A 17928-nucleotide genomic window follows, 5' to 3' on the forward strand; every position below is an offset into this window, starting at 1 on the left:
TTGAGTACAACCTTATACAGGAAGCACGCTGAGAGGAGGCGTCTTGTGGTGCATGCACTCGGCCATCCCCTCAACCTGACCCACGTTAAAATTTTAGGTTTTGCCTATATGCCCTCTTCCAAGTTGTCTGCTCTGGCACACAGATTAGACCCATGGTACACAAGCCACAGGCTTCTCCCAAAGCTCAGAGCAAGGCAGCAGTTCTCTTGATGGTTGGTCCTACCCAAGACCTAGGACAACTGTGACCTTGACCATCCCCTCTTGTCTCCAGTAAGGAAATGCATTCAGAGGCTGTGTGATGATGCCGGGGCTCTTGGCACAGCCATGGTCTTCAATCTGTACTTCCTCTGGCTCCTTAGATAATTATCGGGAAACGTTACCATGTCTGATCCTAATTCTGAAAGGGCCATTGTGGATTTTATAGTGGGCAGGCTGTAAGACATGGATCCACATTCCTTGGCACACTTCCTGTTGAGAGGTGGTCTACACCCCCTCCCCCTGAATCTGGGCTTAACCAACAGAGCATGGAGCAGTGACACTCTGTGACTTCTGGGGCTCAGCCAGAAAAGGCCCAGATGCTTCAGCCTTCCAATTAGGTCTCTTGGGATTGTCCCTCTTGAGGCCCTAGGTGTTAGGGTTCTCTAGAGAAACAGAACTAATAGAAACAGAACAAATAAACAGAACTAATAACATGTTTTAAGGAATTATCTCACCTGATTGTGGAGCCTGGCAAATCCAAAATCGGCAGGGTAGGTGGATAGGCAGGCTGAAGACCCAGGGAAGAGTTGATGTTACAGTCTTGAGTTCCAGGGAAGTCTGGAGGCAGAATTCCCGCTTCTTTGGGAGAGGTTAGTCTTTTTCTCTTAGGGCCTTCACCTGATTGGATGAGACCCACCCACATTATGGAGGATCATCTGCTTTATTCAAAGTCTACTGATTTAAATGTTAATCCCACCTAAGAAAAACCAAAACCAAAACCACAACAAAACAAACAAACAAAAAAAAAACACTTCACAGTGACATACAGACAGTGTTTGACCAAATATCTAGGTATTATGGCCGTGTCAAGTTGACACATAAAATTAACCATCACAGACCCTTTCACTTGGAATCCAGTGGCCAAGGAAGGCTACATGGAAAGGCAAGGCCTTCATGCTGTGGCTGGCAGTCACACTGGAGCCTAACCTGCCGGCTGTCTAGCCCAGGTGGCAGACATTGAGAGAAGGCACCTCCAGATGACTCCAGTTCAGCCCTCAGCTGTGAGCGTCACTCCTGGCCATTCAGTTCTTTCCAGCAGAGGCCCCCAAGTGCATGGAAGGGAGACCAGTCACCCGCTTCTTCCCTGTTCAAACTCATGAGCCACAGACTCCACGAGCACAGTGAAGTGGTGGTGAAGTGTCTTTATGTCACTGTGTTTGGGATGGTTTGGTCAACAGTAATACATAACTGAACTACTCACATCTTTAGGAGAAATATTCCTACGTAGTCCTCAAATATTGCTGAGGGAGGATTTTGTTGGCATGGCTGAAAGCCTATAGCTCCCCAAACAGTACTCATTACACCAAATACTGAGACTTCTCACCTCTTCCTGTCTCATCTTTCTTTGTTTTCCTTCGCCAGAAACACAGCCTTCTCTGAACCAGCTCAAGAAATCTCAATTTTAAAGTATTAACTCCCGAGTTGCCCTCATTTCATCTTTTCATGTTCCACTGAACCCTCAACAAAAGAAGTCTATAGGATGGATCAGTTTAAAGCTTTCAAAGGAATCCAGTTATACATAGGCTCTGGAATTTATATTGGATAAATTACTTAGCTGAGGCTACATCGGGGGTTACTCTATTAACCAAAAAAAAAGAACTCATAATTACTGGAGTTAGTGAGTGATTCTTTCCATCTACAAGGGCTCTCTTGTGAATTTCACAGTTTCCCGTGAGCTGGCTGCGAGCCACTTGTAATGAAGGACACTGGGGACATACACAAATAATAAGATTGCTTTGGAGGGAAATGCATTTCTTTAGGAAGGGAAGAGAAAGGAACAGGCTATTTGTTTCCCGGACTCCACCGCCCAGCCCAGACCGGTGTAAAGAGCCATGCCCACTTTTGTTGAGGGGAGGGAACAAGGGGATGGAAAATCTGGCGCTCCACATCCCGCCTGCAGAAGGACTCTAGGCTCATCCTTTCTCTTTAAACTTTTCTGAGCAAGAATGTTTGGGAAAATGTCATTAGAACCTTGGTGAATCTCTAAGATATGAAAATGGGATTGCAGTGGGCAACATGGGGCATCCTTTCCACTCGGGGTGTAGATGAGTCCCAATCCAGCTGAGAGAGGCAAGGATGACTGTCAAATGGATGAGACAAAGGGGAATCCTTGATTCCACCTTTTCCCCTGAGGGAGCGGGGAGTCTCAGAGTCCTGCTTTCTAGTCCAAACTCAGCTCTTGGTGCCATTTCTTTTTTTTTTTTTTTTTTTTTTTTTTCCGGTACGCGGGCCTCTCACCGCTGCGGCCTCTCCCACTGCGGAGCACAGGCTCCGGACGCGCAGGCTCAGCAGCCATGGCTCACGGGCCCAGCCGCTCCGCGGCACGCGGGACCCTCCCGGACCGGGGCACGAACCCGTGTCCCCTGCATCGGCAGGCAGACTCCCAACCACTGCGCCACCAGGGAAGCCTACTGGTGCCATTTCTTAAAAGGCACCTAAAAAACTTGAACAGTACGGAAGAGATCCATGGCAATAATGAAGGAATTAAAAGGCACGTCCTAAAGGAAAGAAGGGGACAGAATGCAAGTTAGTCCTCAACAAGACCTGTCGCCCAGGTCTCTCTCATCACCTGCAGACTAGGGGAAGAAGGGTTGAGGTGCCGAAAGGGCATTTGAGACGTTGGTCCACTACAGAAGTTCTGATCAAGACTTTGACCGCGTGTAGATGGGAGGAATTTCAAATGCCTTGGATGAAAGAACCAAGATCCAAAGTTAACTTACCAACCGAGAAATATGTACACAATTTAGCAAGCCCTACTGCAGAGAAAAAGACAGGTGAGAACTTGAAGGCCTTGGACATGCAGCAATCGTGCATCTTCAAGGGCTGCCTTGAAGGTTACTGAGATCTTGGGGTGTGTAGATCAGCTGCAGCCTTCCGAATGCACGCACACTTCTCCTCTGCACTGCTCAGGGACCAGGCCTTTCACCCCACATTTTGGAGACTGTCGGTCTGAAAAGGCAGAGCGCCAGGGGCAGAGGACAGGGCAGCTGTGGGTGCACGGGCAGTTAAGAGTGCCTCCATAGGGTGCCAGCCACATGTGAACCTGGACGTGGCAGCTGCCCAGATCTAGCTTCCCAACCCGACCTGCCACGCTCATTTCTTAGTTAAACTAGCGTAGCTTCAGGGCATAACTTTTCTTGCATTTAACTTTCTGTACTTTCTTCCAAGGTGGGGCTTGGAAGCATCAAACTAACATAGATTCCTCTGAGTTTCCTGTACGTTGTTAAGTTGTCCCTGGGGCTCTTTGGGGGAAGAATCCCATGACTTTTTTAGGGGTTGGGGGGACTCTGAAAGGTTAAAAAATTACATGTCCTATACTTTTAAAAATTAATCAATCTGTTCTTACAGTCAGATTCATACCAACCACTCATCCCTCCCCAAAAGTGGCTTCTTAATACAGGGTCACCTGGAACTTGACAGAACACAGGACGTGCTTTCGAATTTCAGTAAACTGGGGAAAGAGAGAACTTGGATTTCAGGGACTTGAAGGAAATGACAGGAATCTGCCACAAACTCTTAATTATCTGGAATTCTTTTGAAAGAGTTTGGACATACTGACCTCCCTGGGAGCAAGCTGGTCAGATGGAGTTCCCTAGTGACGATGTCTCTTTAAGGAGCGTTCATAGTGAGCTCTGAGGAATAGCTCCCCTTTTAGTCCGGTTGCTAGGACAAGGCCACAGGAACAGCTGGGAGGTCTCCTGCAGTTTGACCACCAGAGGGTGGATATTCCTTTCTGCCCCAAGGCCTGGGAGAGACACCATGGTGCTGCCAGGACATACTTCCCCAAGAGGCTACATCAGCACAAGAGGGCTAGGTACTGGCTACACAGGAAAGTCACATGGAAGTACCTCCAAAAGGAGAGGTCATGTGTTATATGATCTTGGCCCTCCACAATGGGTGGGATTTGAATGTGTTGAGAAATGACCCTTTAGGCAGGGGAAAGAACAAAGGTGAGCATGTGGGGAAGGAGCTCAGAGAAGCCAAACTGGAAGATCTCCAGGAGACATCCTCCTGGAAAAGGGGCGGGGCGCAGACTGGGAAAGTCCTGGAATGTCAGAGGGAAGGACTTACTATTATGTTCTCCAGCTTTGGAGAGCGGTGTTTAGGTGAGAAGCCAAGAGAGCAATGTAGTGATAAGTCACAGCAGGCTCCCCGCTTCACCCTGGTGAGCTGTGCCACCTCTAAGCTCAGTTTTCCTCTTATGTATTTATTTATCTATGTATTTATTTTATTTTTTAATTGAAATATAGTTGACCTACAAGAATATGTTAGTTTCAGGTGTACTACATGATGATTTGACATTTGCATACCTTATGAAATGATCACCAACATAAGGCTAGTTACTATCTATCCCCATACAAAGTTACAATATTATTAACCATATTTCTTATGCTGTGTATTACATCCCTGTGACTTATTTATTATATAACTGGACGTTTGTACCTCTTAATTCCCTTCACTTATTTTATCTGCTCCCTCATTCCCCTCCCCTCTGGCAACCACCCCTTTGTTCTCTGTATCTATGAGTCTGTGTTTGTTTTGATTTGTTTGTTTGCTTTGTTTTTAGATTCCACATATAAGTGAAATTCCACGGTATTTGTCTTTCTCTGTCTGATTTATTTCACTTAGCGTAATATCCTCTAGGTCCATCCATATTGCCACAAATGGCAATATTTTGTTTCTATGGATGAATAATATTCCAAGGTGTATATACACATACATACATACATACACACACATATATATATATGTGTATGTATGTATGTGTATATACACACCACATGTTCTCTATCCATTTGTCTATTGAAGGACAATTAGGTTGCTTCCACATCTTGGCAATTGTAAAACTACAATGAACACTGGAGTTCATTTCTCTTTTCAGATTAGTGTTTTTGTTTTCTTTGGGTTAATACACAGAAGTGGAAATTGTTGGATCATATGGCAGTTCTATTTTCAGGTTTTTGAGGAACCTCCACACTGTTTTCCATAGCGTCTGTACCAACTGACAACCCCACTAATATTGCACGAGGGTTTCAGTTTTCTTCTTGTACAGGGATGGGGGGAGAAATAGGGGTACCTGCGTCACGTGGTGACTTTGATGAGCAAGTTAGCCCATGTATGTGAGATGCTTAGCACACAGTAGGACATATGTGTACGTGTCAAATATTAAACCTTGGCTTGAGAAAGATTTAGCTCGCCCAATGCATTGGAATGGAGGAAAACTGAAAAGGGGGACAAATGAAGATGCTACCACATAGTACTGTTCGAAGAAGAAGACTTGAGTTGGGGAGGCAGAGAAGGGACAGGGAGGACGGCAGAGGTGGGGCTCACTGGGCTTCACCAGGGAGTGATTTCCATTTAGGTGGATGGTGGTGTCTGTTATCAATTTATTCACTCCGTGAACAGCCACTGATCACCTGCTTCATGCGAAGGGCCTAGTAACGTGTGGGGAGGTGGAGGGATACTGCAGAAATACAATTGCTTTCCAAGCAATCCTCTACTTCTCATTTTTGATGTATTCCTTCTATTTCTGTATATTACCTGATGCTCAGAGGCCAGATTTTAGTAAGTTTGAGGGGTCGATGGGGCATCAGGCCGGAGGTGCTAATAGAAAATGTGAAGCTGAACTTTGGAAGTGAAATGAGGACAGAGTGGAGATTTGAGAACGATTTACATGGAACAATTGGGCTAGATAAGCTCTGTGTGGGAGACTGGGTAGGAAGCAGGGAGAAGAGGGCTAGAGAGACCCGGCAGGGATGGAGCTAAGCTGCCTCATCTCTCTTCTCCACGAAGAGCACACACTAGAAAACGGAATTTCTGATGAGACCCGTTTCTGGAAAGAGAGTGCTTCTGACTCGGGTGTTTGCAAGCAGGGGCTCCACAGAAATTCTAACCTATGAAACTTCATATGTTGATCCCTTCAAAGTATCTCTAGCTTTTCAAAGTTCCATTTTGTTTAGTTGGTTTTACTTCAGAGAAATTACATAATCACTCAGCTCTTCCTTTGCTTCTTCCTCTGTGTCTCACCCTCTCCTCCATTTTCCTCGTCTTATTTTCTTCCGCTTTTCACCCTTTTTCTCATGTATTCCTAGTCCCTCCCTCCCTCCCCTCTCCTCTTCTCCCCTCCCTTCCCTCCCCCATGGAGATTGAGTCAGGAAGGAGGAAAGTGTCCACACTTTCCAGTTTGTTTTCCTGCACCGGAGCTGTGGCTTCAAACCAATAGAGAAACTGTTTGGGAGAAAGAGACCTCCGAGGATTCAGCCCTTATCGAAGGCACATCAGCGTCCGCCCGGGCAGTGGACTTCCTGTTTACACAGCTCTCCCCCTCTGGGGAGGCTCAGCTGAGCCTGGCCAGCTGTGGCCTGGGCAAGCCGCCTAGCTCCAAAGCCCAGCGTCCCACCGGTTGGTGTTGGGCTCAGGCTTGCTGGAAACCCACAGCATCCATACGTGTCCTCCGCCACCAGTGCCTCCCACACCTGAATATCCTCGGTTTCTGAATGCCTACTTCTCCCGCATCCCCATTCTCTCTCTGTCAGGTGCACTGGGGGCCTGCCCTCTTCAGAAGCCAGGCTGGGACACTTCCTACCTCTATTTCCCTGTTGTGGAACTGGTCCACAGCGGGCATGGCTGCCTGGGCTTCTCTGGGCTCTCCGGCCAGGACCCCCGTGTCTCTAAATTGTAAGGCACTTGGGGAAATCATCATCCATCCTCACCTATTTATTAAACCCCTACTGTGTTCTCTTCACTGTCCTAGGGGCCTGGTGACACAGGTGGAAATGAACAGGATCTCTGCCCTTATGCACGCTTATGTTCACAGACAGACGATGAGGGAGAAATTGTCAAATGATGAATGGGTTGGGGGCAGTTAGGGTGCAGGCAGGACTGAGGAGGAGAGGGGATCTGCCTGAAGACCAGAAGAGGGCTCCCTGGGGGGACTTCTTTAAGTTGGGGGTGAAGAGGGGGCAGTGTGGGGAGATGTAGGGGACAGTGCTCCAGGCAGGGGAACCCTAAGTACAAACGTCCTGGTCCTGAGGAGGGAGCAAGTGGGGCTTGGTCAAGGAACAGAGAAATGGTGGGGAGATTGGATCTCAGGAAACAGGTGATGGGGTGTTTTTTGATGAGCACTGGAAGGTAACCAGAGGCAGAGCTTCCTGAGCCTGTGGGTGGGCTCTAGAGAGATGCTTGAATTTTATTATAAAGGCACAGAAAAAAAGCATTGAAGAATTTTACTCAGAAGGGTGTGAACAAATTTATATTTTAAAGATCAGTCTGGAAGCTGGCAGCTGTTGGATGCCCAGTAGAGGGTCTGGTGCCATAGAGAACCCCACTGGTGGACACGTGTCCTGCAGCTGGGCCTGGGGTTGCATAGTGGACACGAGGAGCTGAGCCCTGAGCCACGCGGACGCTACACCCATGATCTCCGTGATCCTCCCACAGACCTGGGCCGTAGATGTGCAAAGGGAGAGTGGCCAGGGAAGGACAGAAACAAGAGTGTGACACAGTCCATGGAGACCAGCTGTCCTTCGAGTGCCATCCCGAGAGGCTCCCGTGCGAGCCTTTGCTCCCAGCCCATAGGGGTGGGACAAGGAAGTGGCTTCGGTCTTTCAGGCCTGGAGATGTAGAGCTTCAAGGAGACCCTTCCTACCTTCACCTTCACCCTGATGGACAGAGTCAAACACATAGTGCTTTTTCCACTAAGGCCCTCTGACCATGGAGGAGTGGTTGGATGGACAGAGAGGACAGGGTGCCTTTATAGGGGAATTGTCCCGTGTCCTGTGGGAGCACTGAGCTTGAATCTTATTCAGGAAAAGACTGTTCCCAAACTGCAAACGTTTAAGGTGGCAGCCCCCAAACCGCACTGAGCCAGACACAGTGCCCTCGGGTGACCGACAGCAAGATGCTTGTCCCAACTGACCACGAGGCTGGCGGCTGGAGTCCTGGGAAACTTACTGGAGGGAAGCTTTCTTCCTCAGACATCAGGTGGTAACACATCTGTGTGTGAAGTGACCTTTGAATGACTATAGACCCCCAAACTGCGGATCTTCTGCCACGTGTGGCAAAGCCCTTGAGAGGAGGCCTTGCCACCCCAAGGCAGAGCAAATTGGGCCTCAGGTATTTAGGGACCCTCAGCTGAGGATGGACAGAACAGGGGCTGAAGACCTTGGAGCAGCCCAGGCCAGACTGGGACCAAAAATGCCTCTTGCCACACATGCCATGTGAAAAACTAGAAATGTGTATATCATCATCCATCATACTGTACTTATGATTGCTCAAGATATGGAATAGCTTTTATAATAATTATATGAGAATTATCTCCATGTTTCGAGGACTTGCTGGGTGCTCATTATGCTAAAGATTGAAACTATATTATCTCATTTAATTCTCTCCACAGCTAATAGTCTGCCAATGACAAGGTTGGGGTTCAGAGAAGTTAGGTGACTTCTCTGAGGTCACACAGGCTGGTGCCCAGGTCTGCCTAACTCCAAAGCCCGGCCTTGTAGCCTCTGAGCTTGACGTAGACCTTGAAATGAATGCAGAGTAAAGTTATGACCTTCTCACTCCAGAGGGTGAATTGAGTCATCCTTGGCAAATCCTTTTGCATCATCATAATTCGTGGAGTTAAAATCTTCCCCTGGGTATTTTATGCACAGATGCAGGATGTGGGTCAGTTCTGTGTCCCCTTGGAGGTTGAAGCCTAGGCCCAGAGTGAGCCACAGGCCAGGGAGCAGTTCTCCGCCCCATGCAACATACTGACTGCTGCCTTTCCTTGCTTCTTCTCTTTGCTGTTTACTTCTTCTACTGTAAAAGTAACATGGGCTTGTTATAAGAGATGCAAACATCACGGAAAAATATAATCCGAAAATGTGAAAGTGAGCGTAGCAATCGGGGTCCCAGCAGAGATTAGACGGCACACTGCAGTTAATGGCATTTCAGGAGAGTTTAATAAAGGAATGCCTTACAGAAGTGCAGGCAGGACACAGAGTCACCTCCCCTGGAGAGGGGGGAGGGGAGGGGGAGCAGTCACCAGATACAAAGTCAGGGAGCAGGCCTGGACAGAGGGACAGAGTTCCCACCTTCCATCAGCAGAAGCGGGGCAGGGGGGCGCGGGGGGGTTGGGGAAGGTGGGATGACTTGGCTTAAGGTTCCAGGGAATAAACATCCCGTCGTCCTCAGCTCCCGCTGGTGATGCCGACAGTGGTGTTGGCCAGGTTGGTTCCCAGGGCAGAGGTCAGGCCCAAGAGTGTGGGACTGGGTCTGAAAGGTGACAGAAGATATTCCACACAGTGCCCCAGAATCCCATCCTATAAAGTAACCTCTATTGGCGGCTATGTCTCGAAATAACCATCTCAGGAACCGAGTCCTCGAGACACTCACTAAACCTGCACTGTTCCTCTGAACCAAAGCCCCGGCAGCCCACTGCCCTCAAGTTCTGCAGGGCACTGAGCGAGTAGCATGAGTTCCGCCACATACACTCAGGGGATCCCACCAATCAAACGAGAGGGAAAGAAATTAAGGAAGAGGAAGAGGAAGCAGCGACACAGAGGCTGGGTCCACAGTGACAGGCTGAGAAGAGGCGGAGGAGGGCGCCCACGGCTGAAGGCGGCCAATGGGCAGGACACCGGCCCCAGTAAGGCTGCAGGACTGGTCCTGCCTCTGCCTCTGCCTCTGGACACCCCTCCCACTTCCACGTGCCGCTCTCTCCCCACAAGCCCCGAAAGCTTCCTGAGCAGCCCGGTGAGGTATAGGCAAAAGCACGTATAATGAGGCATGGGGGCCCAGAGGCTGTGGGAAGCTATTCGAGAGTTTGATTTAGTTTTCAGACAATCCCTGGGGCTTTGTCTTTTCCCCAAGGCAAAGCATCCCAGGTCCAGAGCACAGGCTCTCTATCATCCTGTGGTCCTGGACCTGCAGCGTCACATCCCCTGGGACCCATTAGAAATGCACCTGTTTAGGTGCTGGCCAGGCCTGCTGAGTCAGAAGCTCTGGGGTGCTGCCAAAAACTGTGTCCTAAGAAGCCCTCTGATCACCTCTCCAACTTGAGCACCTCTGGTCCACAGCAGTGATTTCCCACCGTGAGTTTCCCTAAGAGCAAAGAAAGTACTGCCACCTGGTTCCCAACCCCTGACTCTGATTTTGTTGGTCACAGTCTGGGAATCGTGGTCCTAACGTGCAGCTCGGGCTGAGCCCCTGGCCTGGGCCTTCCCCCAAGAGGACTCTGTTGCCTCTAGACTTGCTCTTCCTATCTCTTTGCTTTCCTGTATTTCTTTTACTAAATCCTCTTCTTGGATTTGCCTTCTCTTTTTTCATCTACTCACTGAAAACAAGTTAGGGTGATAATCGTCTTTCCAAACAAGTACTGCCAAAAAAAATGTGCCTAAACAAGATAGATCCTTGTGAGCAAATCCTCTGGGGGTTTTGCACAGTAAGTTGAAAATAATATATTCGATTTTTCCTAACGCTTCAGCCTGTAGTCTTGGGGACTTACAGTGTTCCATATGAAACTTGCCAAATGATTTTTTTAATAAAATGAATACTACAGTTTATGTTAATGTATTAACATACATTACAAATGTAACCACATGAAAGTTTTTAGAGAAATATTAACTTACCCCATTATTCAAATTATGTCAATTTGACCAATGCAAAACCCTCAGGGCATGTAAGCAACAGCAACAAAAATGGCACTGCTTTGTAAATAGTTAACAGGAGACAGTTTGGCTGCCTTCCTTCTTGGGATAGTAGGTCAGGCTTTGGCTAAAGAGAAGCTAAACAAACTTGGGCTTGGCTGTGTGACAGGAGAAAACTTCCAGAGAGACAAGACCAAAGGATGCCAGCTGCCCGCAGAGGCTGTCCTAGCAGGGACAGCTGGGGTGCCGTGTGGAGGAGAGTGCCTGGTGGGGCTGGCAACCAGGGGCAGGGACAAACCACAGACACAGACAGGTGAACAAGGGAGTGAAGATGATGTGGAGATCTGTGCGTTGTGAGGGAAACAGGGTGGAGCAGAAATGGTTATCACAGAGGCATCTTGGTGAAGGGGAGGGTCCAGCTGAAGGATCAATAAAGCCATGGGGTGGAAGGTCTGGGAAGAGGCTTGGGCAAAGGAAAGATGCATTTGAGGACCCTGGTGAGATGGTGTGATTGAGGATGGGGAAGGGAAGTGGGGCTGCAGAGGGGAGCTGTGGGAATTTCTTGGAGGGTTTCAAATAAAGGATGTTAAGATCCACGCAGAGCATTTTTATTTAGTGCCGACAATGAATTCACACTTTCTTGAGAACACAGGGAACCCCAAAGCAAGGTGAGGCTGCTCTTTCTTCTCCAGAATCTAACACGTTGCTACCTTTGAGATACTTTTCATTCTTCTGTGAGGAAAGACACTGAATCCAAAATCTTAAAAGGCTCAAGATCATAACAAAGGCTCTCCTCACTGTTTAAAATTAAATGTTTAATATTATTTTGTAAATTATGTTTTCCTTCCATTCATTTCCATTTTTGCTTGGTTTTTCCCTCCAGGCTCTTCTTAAATCGCTGCATCTCTTTTCTCACCATGGATGACACCCACCAGCCACGTCCAGGGAATCAGGTAGCCTCTTTTGTTTCTCTTTCTGGATGCTGGGAAGTGCAAAGGTCCGAAAACATGCCTTCCCTTGTCCTAGGCATTGGGGGCATACCCCAAGAGTCACAAATCAGGCTGGAGTTACTCCCAAAGGCTGCCAGCAGCTCCCCGACTCATTCAGTTTGGGTTTGGCTGGGTGCCTGAGATGGGGTTTCTCATAAGTGTCTTTAATTCCAGCCACAATCCCAAGCCCTAACCTGCCAAAGATGCCTTCTTCTGTCTTTTGTTTCACTTTGATAGTGAATTGTGTGAGCATGTGAGCGAAAACAGTGGGGAAGTTGCATTTAGTTGCTGGAAACGTCACAAGTTTGTTCCACTTTGATCTGATTCCTGTAAAACAGCCCACGGTGTGTGTTGGGAGAAGAGATGCAAGTCATTTCCAAGCTGCCTTGGACGTTCTGTACATGTTTCTAAGCAACCTCTGGGTGGAGACTAGTTTGAGCGGTGAGTGCCTTAGGTTGAGGGGACGAAGTGGAGGACTCTGTCTGTCTTATTTTACTTGGCAACCATTTTTAATCAAAAAAAAAAATGTTTTGCATAGGAGGCCATCTGGCTGCTCTGAGAAAGGATCTGTAACACTGGCATGAGGTGGTGCTGGGGTCCCCTGGCAGGCCAGCTGGTGAAATGAAATTGCTGAAGCTGGAACAGTTGGGAGTGAAGGATGAAAGGTGGGAATTTGAACTCCCAAGAATACATATGTTCAACACTGTGGAGATCTGTGGTTTGTGAACCCTCAGCAAAATTTAGAAATGGTAAAATCCAGATAAAAGAATTTCAGTTCACAGACAAAGGAGCAAAAATGATTTTCAAACCACATCCTCATTAGCAGACTTATAATCAGATGTGCCGTGTGTGCTGAAATGTCACAGGGATGGGCAACTCTTTCTGGGTCCAGCCCAGAGCACAGTTGTCCCAACGCTTCCAGAGCTGCGGGTCAGGGAGCTGCAGCCGGCGGCAATTACATAACCCCAGTTGTTTGTTTAAATATTTTCTTCAGCAAGTAATTAAAATTTCTTGCAATGAGTGAGTGGTGGACCCAAGATGGAGACTTAGGAGCTGGAAATTTCCATAAAATTGGGCAGAGCTGGTGACTCTCGATGATGGACCCAGGGGAACAGGGCCCAAAGCCCTGGATGAGTGGGAAATCTTGGAGAAGGGCTGAGCTAGGAGCTGGGGTCCCTGAGGGTGGGGTGAGACTACAGACAGAGAGCAGCATGAGGATGAGGAAGGGAAGGGAAGCGCTTGGCTGAGCCCAGGGTGGTTGGACTGAGGGCCTGGGTACCCTAAGGCTGAGGACAGAGCCTAATCACATGAATCTAAAAAAATTCCTGAATCCTGGCTTCATGAGAACATCCTGCCCTGGGTACTTAAAACAGCCCAGGCCACCCCAGGAGGAGCCCACTGGGAGACAGCCCTAGGGAAAAAAGCTGAAGTGGGGGGCGGGGTGGGCTTTAACCCTTTATCCCAGCCTGGTCTCCAGCAAAGGAACAACCTCAACACAGACAGCTGAGGGGATGAACATCACCAAGAGCCCCTGGTACTTCATAAAGATATGGGTCTGATTACAAATGGAGGACCTAGGAGGCAGCCCTGAAAAATGAAAGAGCCTCACGTTGGCAGCTTTGAGGGGCAAAGACAGGGAGGGGAACCCCGGCTCAGCACTGCACTCCCTGGAACCCAGCATATCAAGCTGCAAAGCCCCCATTGCTAGCCTTCAAACCCACACCATGTGGAGATGGGATGGATCTGGTCCGCGTCTGCTACTGGTCCTGCGTGGCCCTGAGCAAGTCACTCCCTTTCTCCCAGGTTGAATGAGGTCGCAGATCTAGAGCAGCCAGCCCTGTGTGGCACATATTCGGCACGTGGGGAACATTAGCGGGCATCATTTTTGTCCTTGTTATTCCTGTTATTCTTTATCAGCCTCTACCTTGGCTCCCTCCATGCCACCTGCTCATGGTAAGATCTAACTCCCCCCGGCTTTTCCAACCCAAGAATGCATTTCTTTCACCCACACTCTTGAGCCCATGGCTGCGCGTGGCTGCGGGCATGTCAGTCAACAGGGTCACGTTCAGGAGACACTTCTGCATACGTTGCATGTGCAGACCCCATGAGAGTCGCAATCACGTCACCCCTTTATCCCAGGGCAGCCCCCAGCTAAGTGGATGGTGAAAGAGTATCCACTGCCGTTTAGGCTCAAAGTGACTCCCTCCTGGCATCATAACCCCTCCCCAGCCCAGCATCTCCCTTTCATCCCTCCATGGCTGATGATGGTTACTTCTGAGACACACAGGAAGGAGGACTAACTGGTGATACAATAGATGGTGCAATAAAACATGTGGAGACTCAAGGTTCTGTTACTTTTACACACATGGCTTGGGAAAGTGCTTAACTTGACTTTTCTGATATGCAAAATAGGAACACCACCTCCCTTGCAGTGAGCACCCATTAGTGTGTGTTGTGTGCAGGGCACAAGGAAGATGCAATGAATGCAACGTTGGTACCTTCCCTGCACTCAGGCACCTGCCCTGCCCACCTCCAGGGCAATCCAGGGTTGTCCCTTCTCGCTTCTCTGTGAGCTCCAGATGAGGAACCACAGACAAGGAGACCAGGGCTCAGGGAGGTACAGAGGCTTCCCTGGGTCCCCAGTGTGGTCTGGGACAGGTGGGCATTGACTGTGGGTCCAGTGACTCTTCAAAAGCTCTGGGGCCCCCCTCTTCGTGGGGCCAGCTGCCCTGTCTTGTACCTGGCCTCTGGGGAGAATGAGGGGCCCACAGGGATTCAGATACCCCAGAAAGCAGCTCTGGTTTGGGTGAGCAGAGGAGATGAGGGCCAGGGGAGGAAGTGGGACAGGGACCTGAGGCTTGTTCAGGCTTTCCTGAAGGGAAGGGAGGAGAAAGAGAGGAAAGAGGGCTGGGAGAAGCAGGCATGAGCTTAGCGGAGTCCACAAACTCATTCATCCTTTGATAAGGCGGCCATATAATTTATCATTCAAACTAGGACGTTCTGAGAGAGAAAGGGCACTATTAGTGATTTTGTTGGGACAGTAGGCAGGCACTGGGACTGTTTGGACACATCGGGGGCCAGGATGACTCCATTTTTAAGGACACTGAAAGGGCATCTTAACAGCATCACTGATACTCTTCATTGCCCAAGGGACCACTCCCTCTGGCTTCGCTCTTTGGGAATCTTGAGGTTCAGGCCCTACCCTCTCTGGAACCCAGGCTCCAGGCCCTGGCTCCTTGGGCTTCCCGAGTACAGACCGGGCTTGGGGAGGTCAGTTGGGGTCCCCTTTGGAACTAGACTCCCTGGAAAGGCATAATGATGGGGATCTGGCTCCTGCCCTCCTGTCACTTGAGAACATGGGCCAGAAAAGTACCCTGTGGGTTAGATCTGATTTTGCTATTCTAGAGAAGCCTACAGCTCTTTAGGAAAGAAAAAAAAAAAAAGTAGCAATTTGATGCATACTGTTATTATTACTGCATCCTCATTTTAGGAACATAAGAATTTTTTAAACTCGTTAAATCAAGGAAATCTAGTGCTATCCTCTAACTTCTTTCCTTCTACTCAGGGAGGGTGAGACACGTTCATCGCTGGGTTGTATGTACACAAGAGCAGTGCACTTTTGACCACTGTCTACAGTAAAAATTGCATTTGACGTTATGAAACATACACACACACATAACCACACAAGTGTGAATTGTCCTTCCCTTTAGTAAGTGTGACATAGGCCCGTATTTTCCAATTTAGTCTCTTCCTGTCTATTCAGTGCCATTTCATTTTTAAAAATTGCTGCTTCTGACAGGCTATACTGACTTCACAGCCAGAGTTTGCCTAGCATTTCTTCTAAATGGATTCTCATCTGGGGTTTGGAAATACGCTTGGGCCATATAGGGCAGAAGGGATCTGAAACCTGGCAGCCCTTGCCCACCGCCTCTGCCTGGGGCTCCGCTTTGCAAACAGCAAGGACGGGTTGTCTGGTGCACTGGAGCCAAAATGCCCAGGATCAGATCTGCCCTCTCCACGTCCCGTCCCAGCTCTGAGACATGAAGGCTCCATGGCTGCCCCGGACCTTGGTGCCTGTGTCTGTCACACGGGAGAGGGCTGGTCTCTCGTGGGATTGTTGGGAGGACAAGAAGACCATGCCTAGAAAGTACTGCTATGGGCCTGGCAGGTACAGGCTGCACCAGAAATGTCAGCAGGATGGAAAGCACCTGACCAAGGGGTTTGTTTTTCCCCACTGAGAACTCTGTCCTGCCTACATAAGGAAACTCGTGGTGAATGCATTAGCCTCTGGTTCCCCTTGGTCTCCTGAGCAGGGGGCAGGCCTTGATTGGGCAGGTGATCTATCAGGGGAAGAACTGGAAACAGCTGGTCTCTCACAGGCCTCATTCCTAGGTGCCAAGGGGACTCGGCATGGTGCTGGGGGTTCCCACAGTGGCCAGAAGGACAGTCCCCTCCCCCAAAGCTCAGGAATGCTCAGAATGGTTGTTTCCTCACGGCCTACAAGCCTGTGTGACCTGGGCTGATGTTCCCGTGTTCAGGAAAATGCCTGGGAAGAGGCCAGGACAAGGTGAGAGCCTGTGGCTGCATCTGGGGCCTTCTAGGCTGACGGGTCACTCCTTCCCCTGAGCAACTTCTACAGCCGCAGCGCAGTGCTTGGTTGCTGCTCAGGAAAGCGGAGCACAGTCCCTGCTGCCACCCACCTTCCTGAGCTCCCAGCCCCTGGCCTTACCTCCTCCTGGGCCTGGCTGCCAGCATCTGCCTTTAGGCCAAGCCGGCAGCATCCAGGTACCTGGAGCCCTCCACCTGGGAAGGGCAGTGGGAAAGACACGGGTACCCCTAGAAATGAGGCAGGGGACCCTGATGGTTATGGGGGTTGGAACCCCTCCAGTCTGTCACTTCCCACTCGTGTCCATTTGTGGTCACACAGCCTCAGTTTCCTGTAGCTGATCCCTGTAGATTGTTCTTTTCTGCTCAGTATTTCTGGAATCATGCTCCTCTAGGGCTCTTGCAGGGTCCTAAGGTCTGGCCAGCCATCCACTGCCTGTGATGAAGCACCAGCAGCAGAGATCTCGTCCCTGGGGACCTGTACTGGCTGTGGCCGTCCTCCCCCTGAGCCCCCGGCTGCAGAGACCAGGCCAACTGGACCCCAGCCCAGCACGCACCGCCCCTGTGGTCTGCACAGGGAGTGTGTGCAGATCCCCACAGCGGGGAGGAACACTCAGAAGGAGGGGCCTCTGGGGAAAGGGATGATTCTTTAATCTGGACTCACAGGAAATGAACCACTATAGCTCTTCATGTGATGGGGACTTCAGGGGGAAGGGTCAGGCACAGGGGATTCTAGAGAAGGGTCATGTGTGTGACCACTGACATACGGACAGTAGAGTAAGATGAATTGGATCCAAGTAATGACTTACCAGTGTGACCTTGGGTGCATGAATGAACGCACAACCTTGCAAGCATTGCGATCTTTATTTTAGAGGTGAGCAAAGAAAGCATCCAATATGTTAGCATCCTGTTGATTTGTCAGGCAATCATTCAAAAAATATTTCTTTAGTACCTTCTATGTGCCAGCCGCAAAGAATAATTAGTGAGTGAAACAGACCAAGCCCCTCTCTTCCTGCGTGGTATTAAACCTCTCCTGTGGGGAAGCAGTCCGCAAGCAAGTAAACAGGGCAGGTGGTGCTGTGGAAAGGAAACAGCAGGATAAGGTGCCAGGGCACATGCAGGTGAGGAGCTGCTGTTCAGGATCGGGGGTCTGCAAAGGCTTTTCTGACAAGGTGATGGCGATCAGAGATGGAAGGAAGGGAGGGGGTAAACCATGTGGTCTCTAGGCAGAGACCACCAAGTGCAAAGGTCCTCTACCAGGGGCAGTCCTGGCCTGTTCAAGGGAGAGGAGGCCAGCGTGGCCAGAGTAGAGAGAGGTGACATCAGAGAGATGGCAGGGGCCCACAGGTGTAAGCCTCCGTTGGCCACTGGAGGGTCTGAGTAGGGGTGACATCACCACGCCCGGCCACCCTTGCTGCTGTTGAGAGGACACTGCAGCACATGACGGT

General features: G+C 49.6%; 1 protein-coding gene and 1 long non-coding RNA gene across 2 annotated transcripts in view; one reads left to right on the plus strand and one right to left on the minus strand.

Moving 5' to 3' along the window:
- Nucleotides 1-12316, plus strand: part of LOC136793534 (uncharacterized) — a 61140-nt gene extending 48824 nt beyond the window's left edge. Inside the window, exons 6-7 of the long non-coding RNA XR_010838896.1 lie at nt 11770-11839; nt 12113-12316. This is a non-coding gene — a long non-coding RNA (uncharacterized lncRNA). The remainder of the gene's footprint in view (nt 1-11769; nt 11840-12112) is intronic.
- The window catches only part of CXCL12 (C-X-C motif chemokine ligand 12), a 28432-nt gene continuing 19681 nt past the window's right edge, over nt 9178-17928 (minus strand). Inside the window, exon 4 of the mRNA XM_059053571.2 lies at nt 9178-9513. Coding sequence (XP_058909554.1) covers nt 9429-9513 — 85 coding nt within the window. The 3' untranslated portion in view covers nt 9178-9428. The remainder of the gene's footprint in view (nt 9514-17928) is intronic.

This window comes from Kogia breviceps, chromosome 2, assembly GCF_026419965.1.
Source record: "Kogia breviceps isolate mKogBre1 chromosome 2, mKogBre1 haplotype 1, whole genome shotgun sequence".
Classification (NCBI taxonomy): domain Eukaryota; kingdom Metazoa; phylum Chordata; class Mammalia; order Artiodactyla; family Physeteridae; genus Kogia; species Kogia breviceps.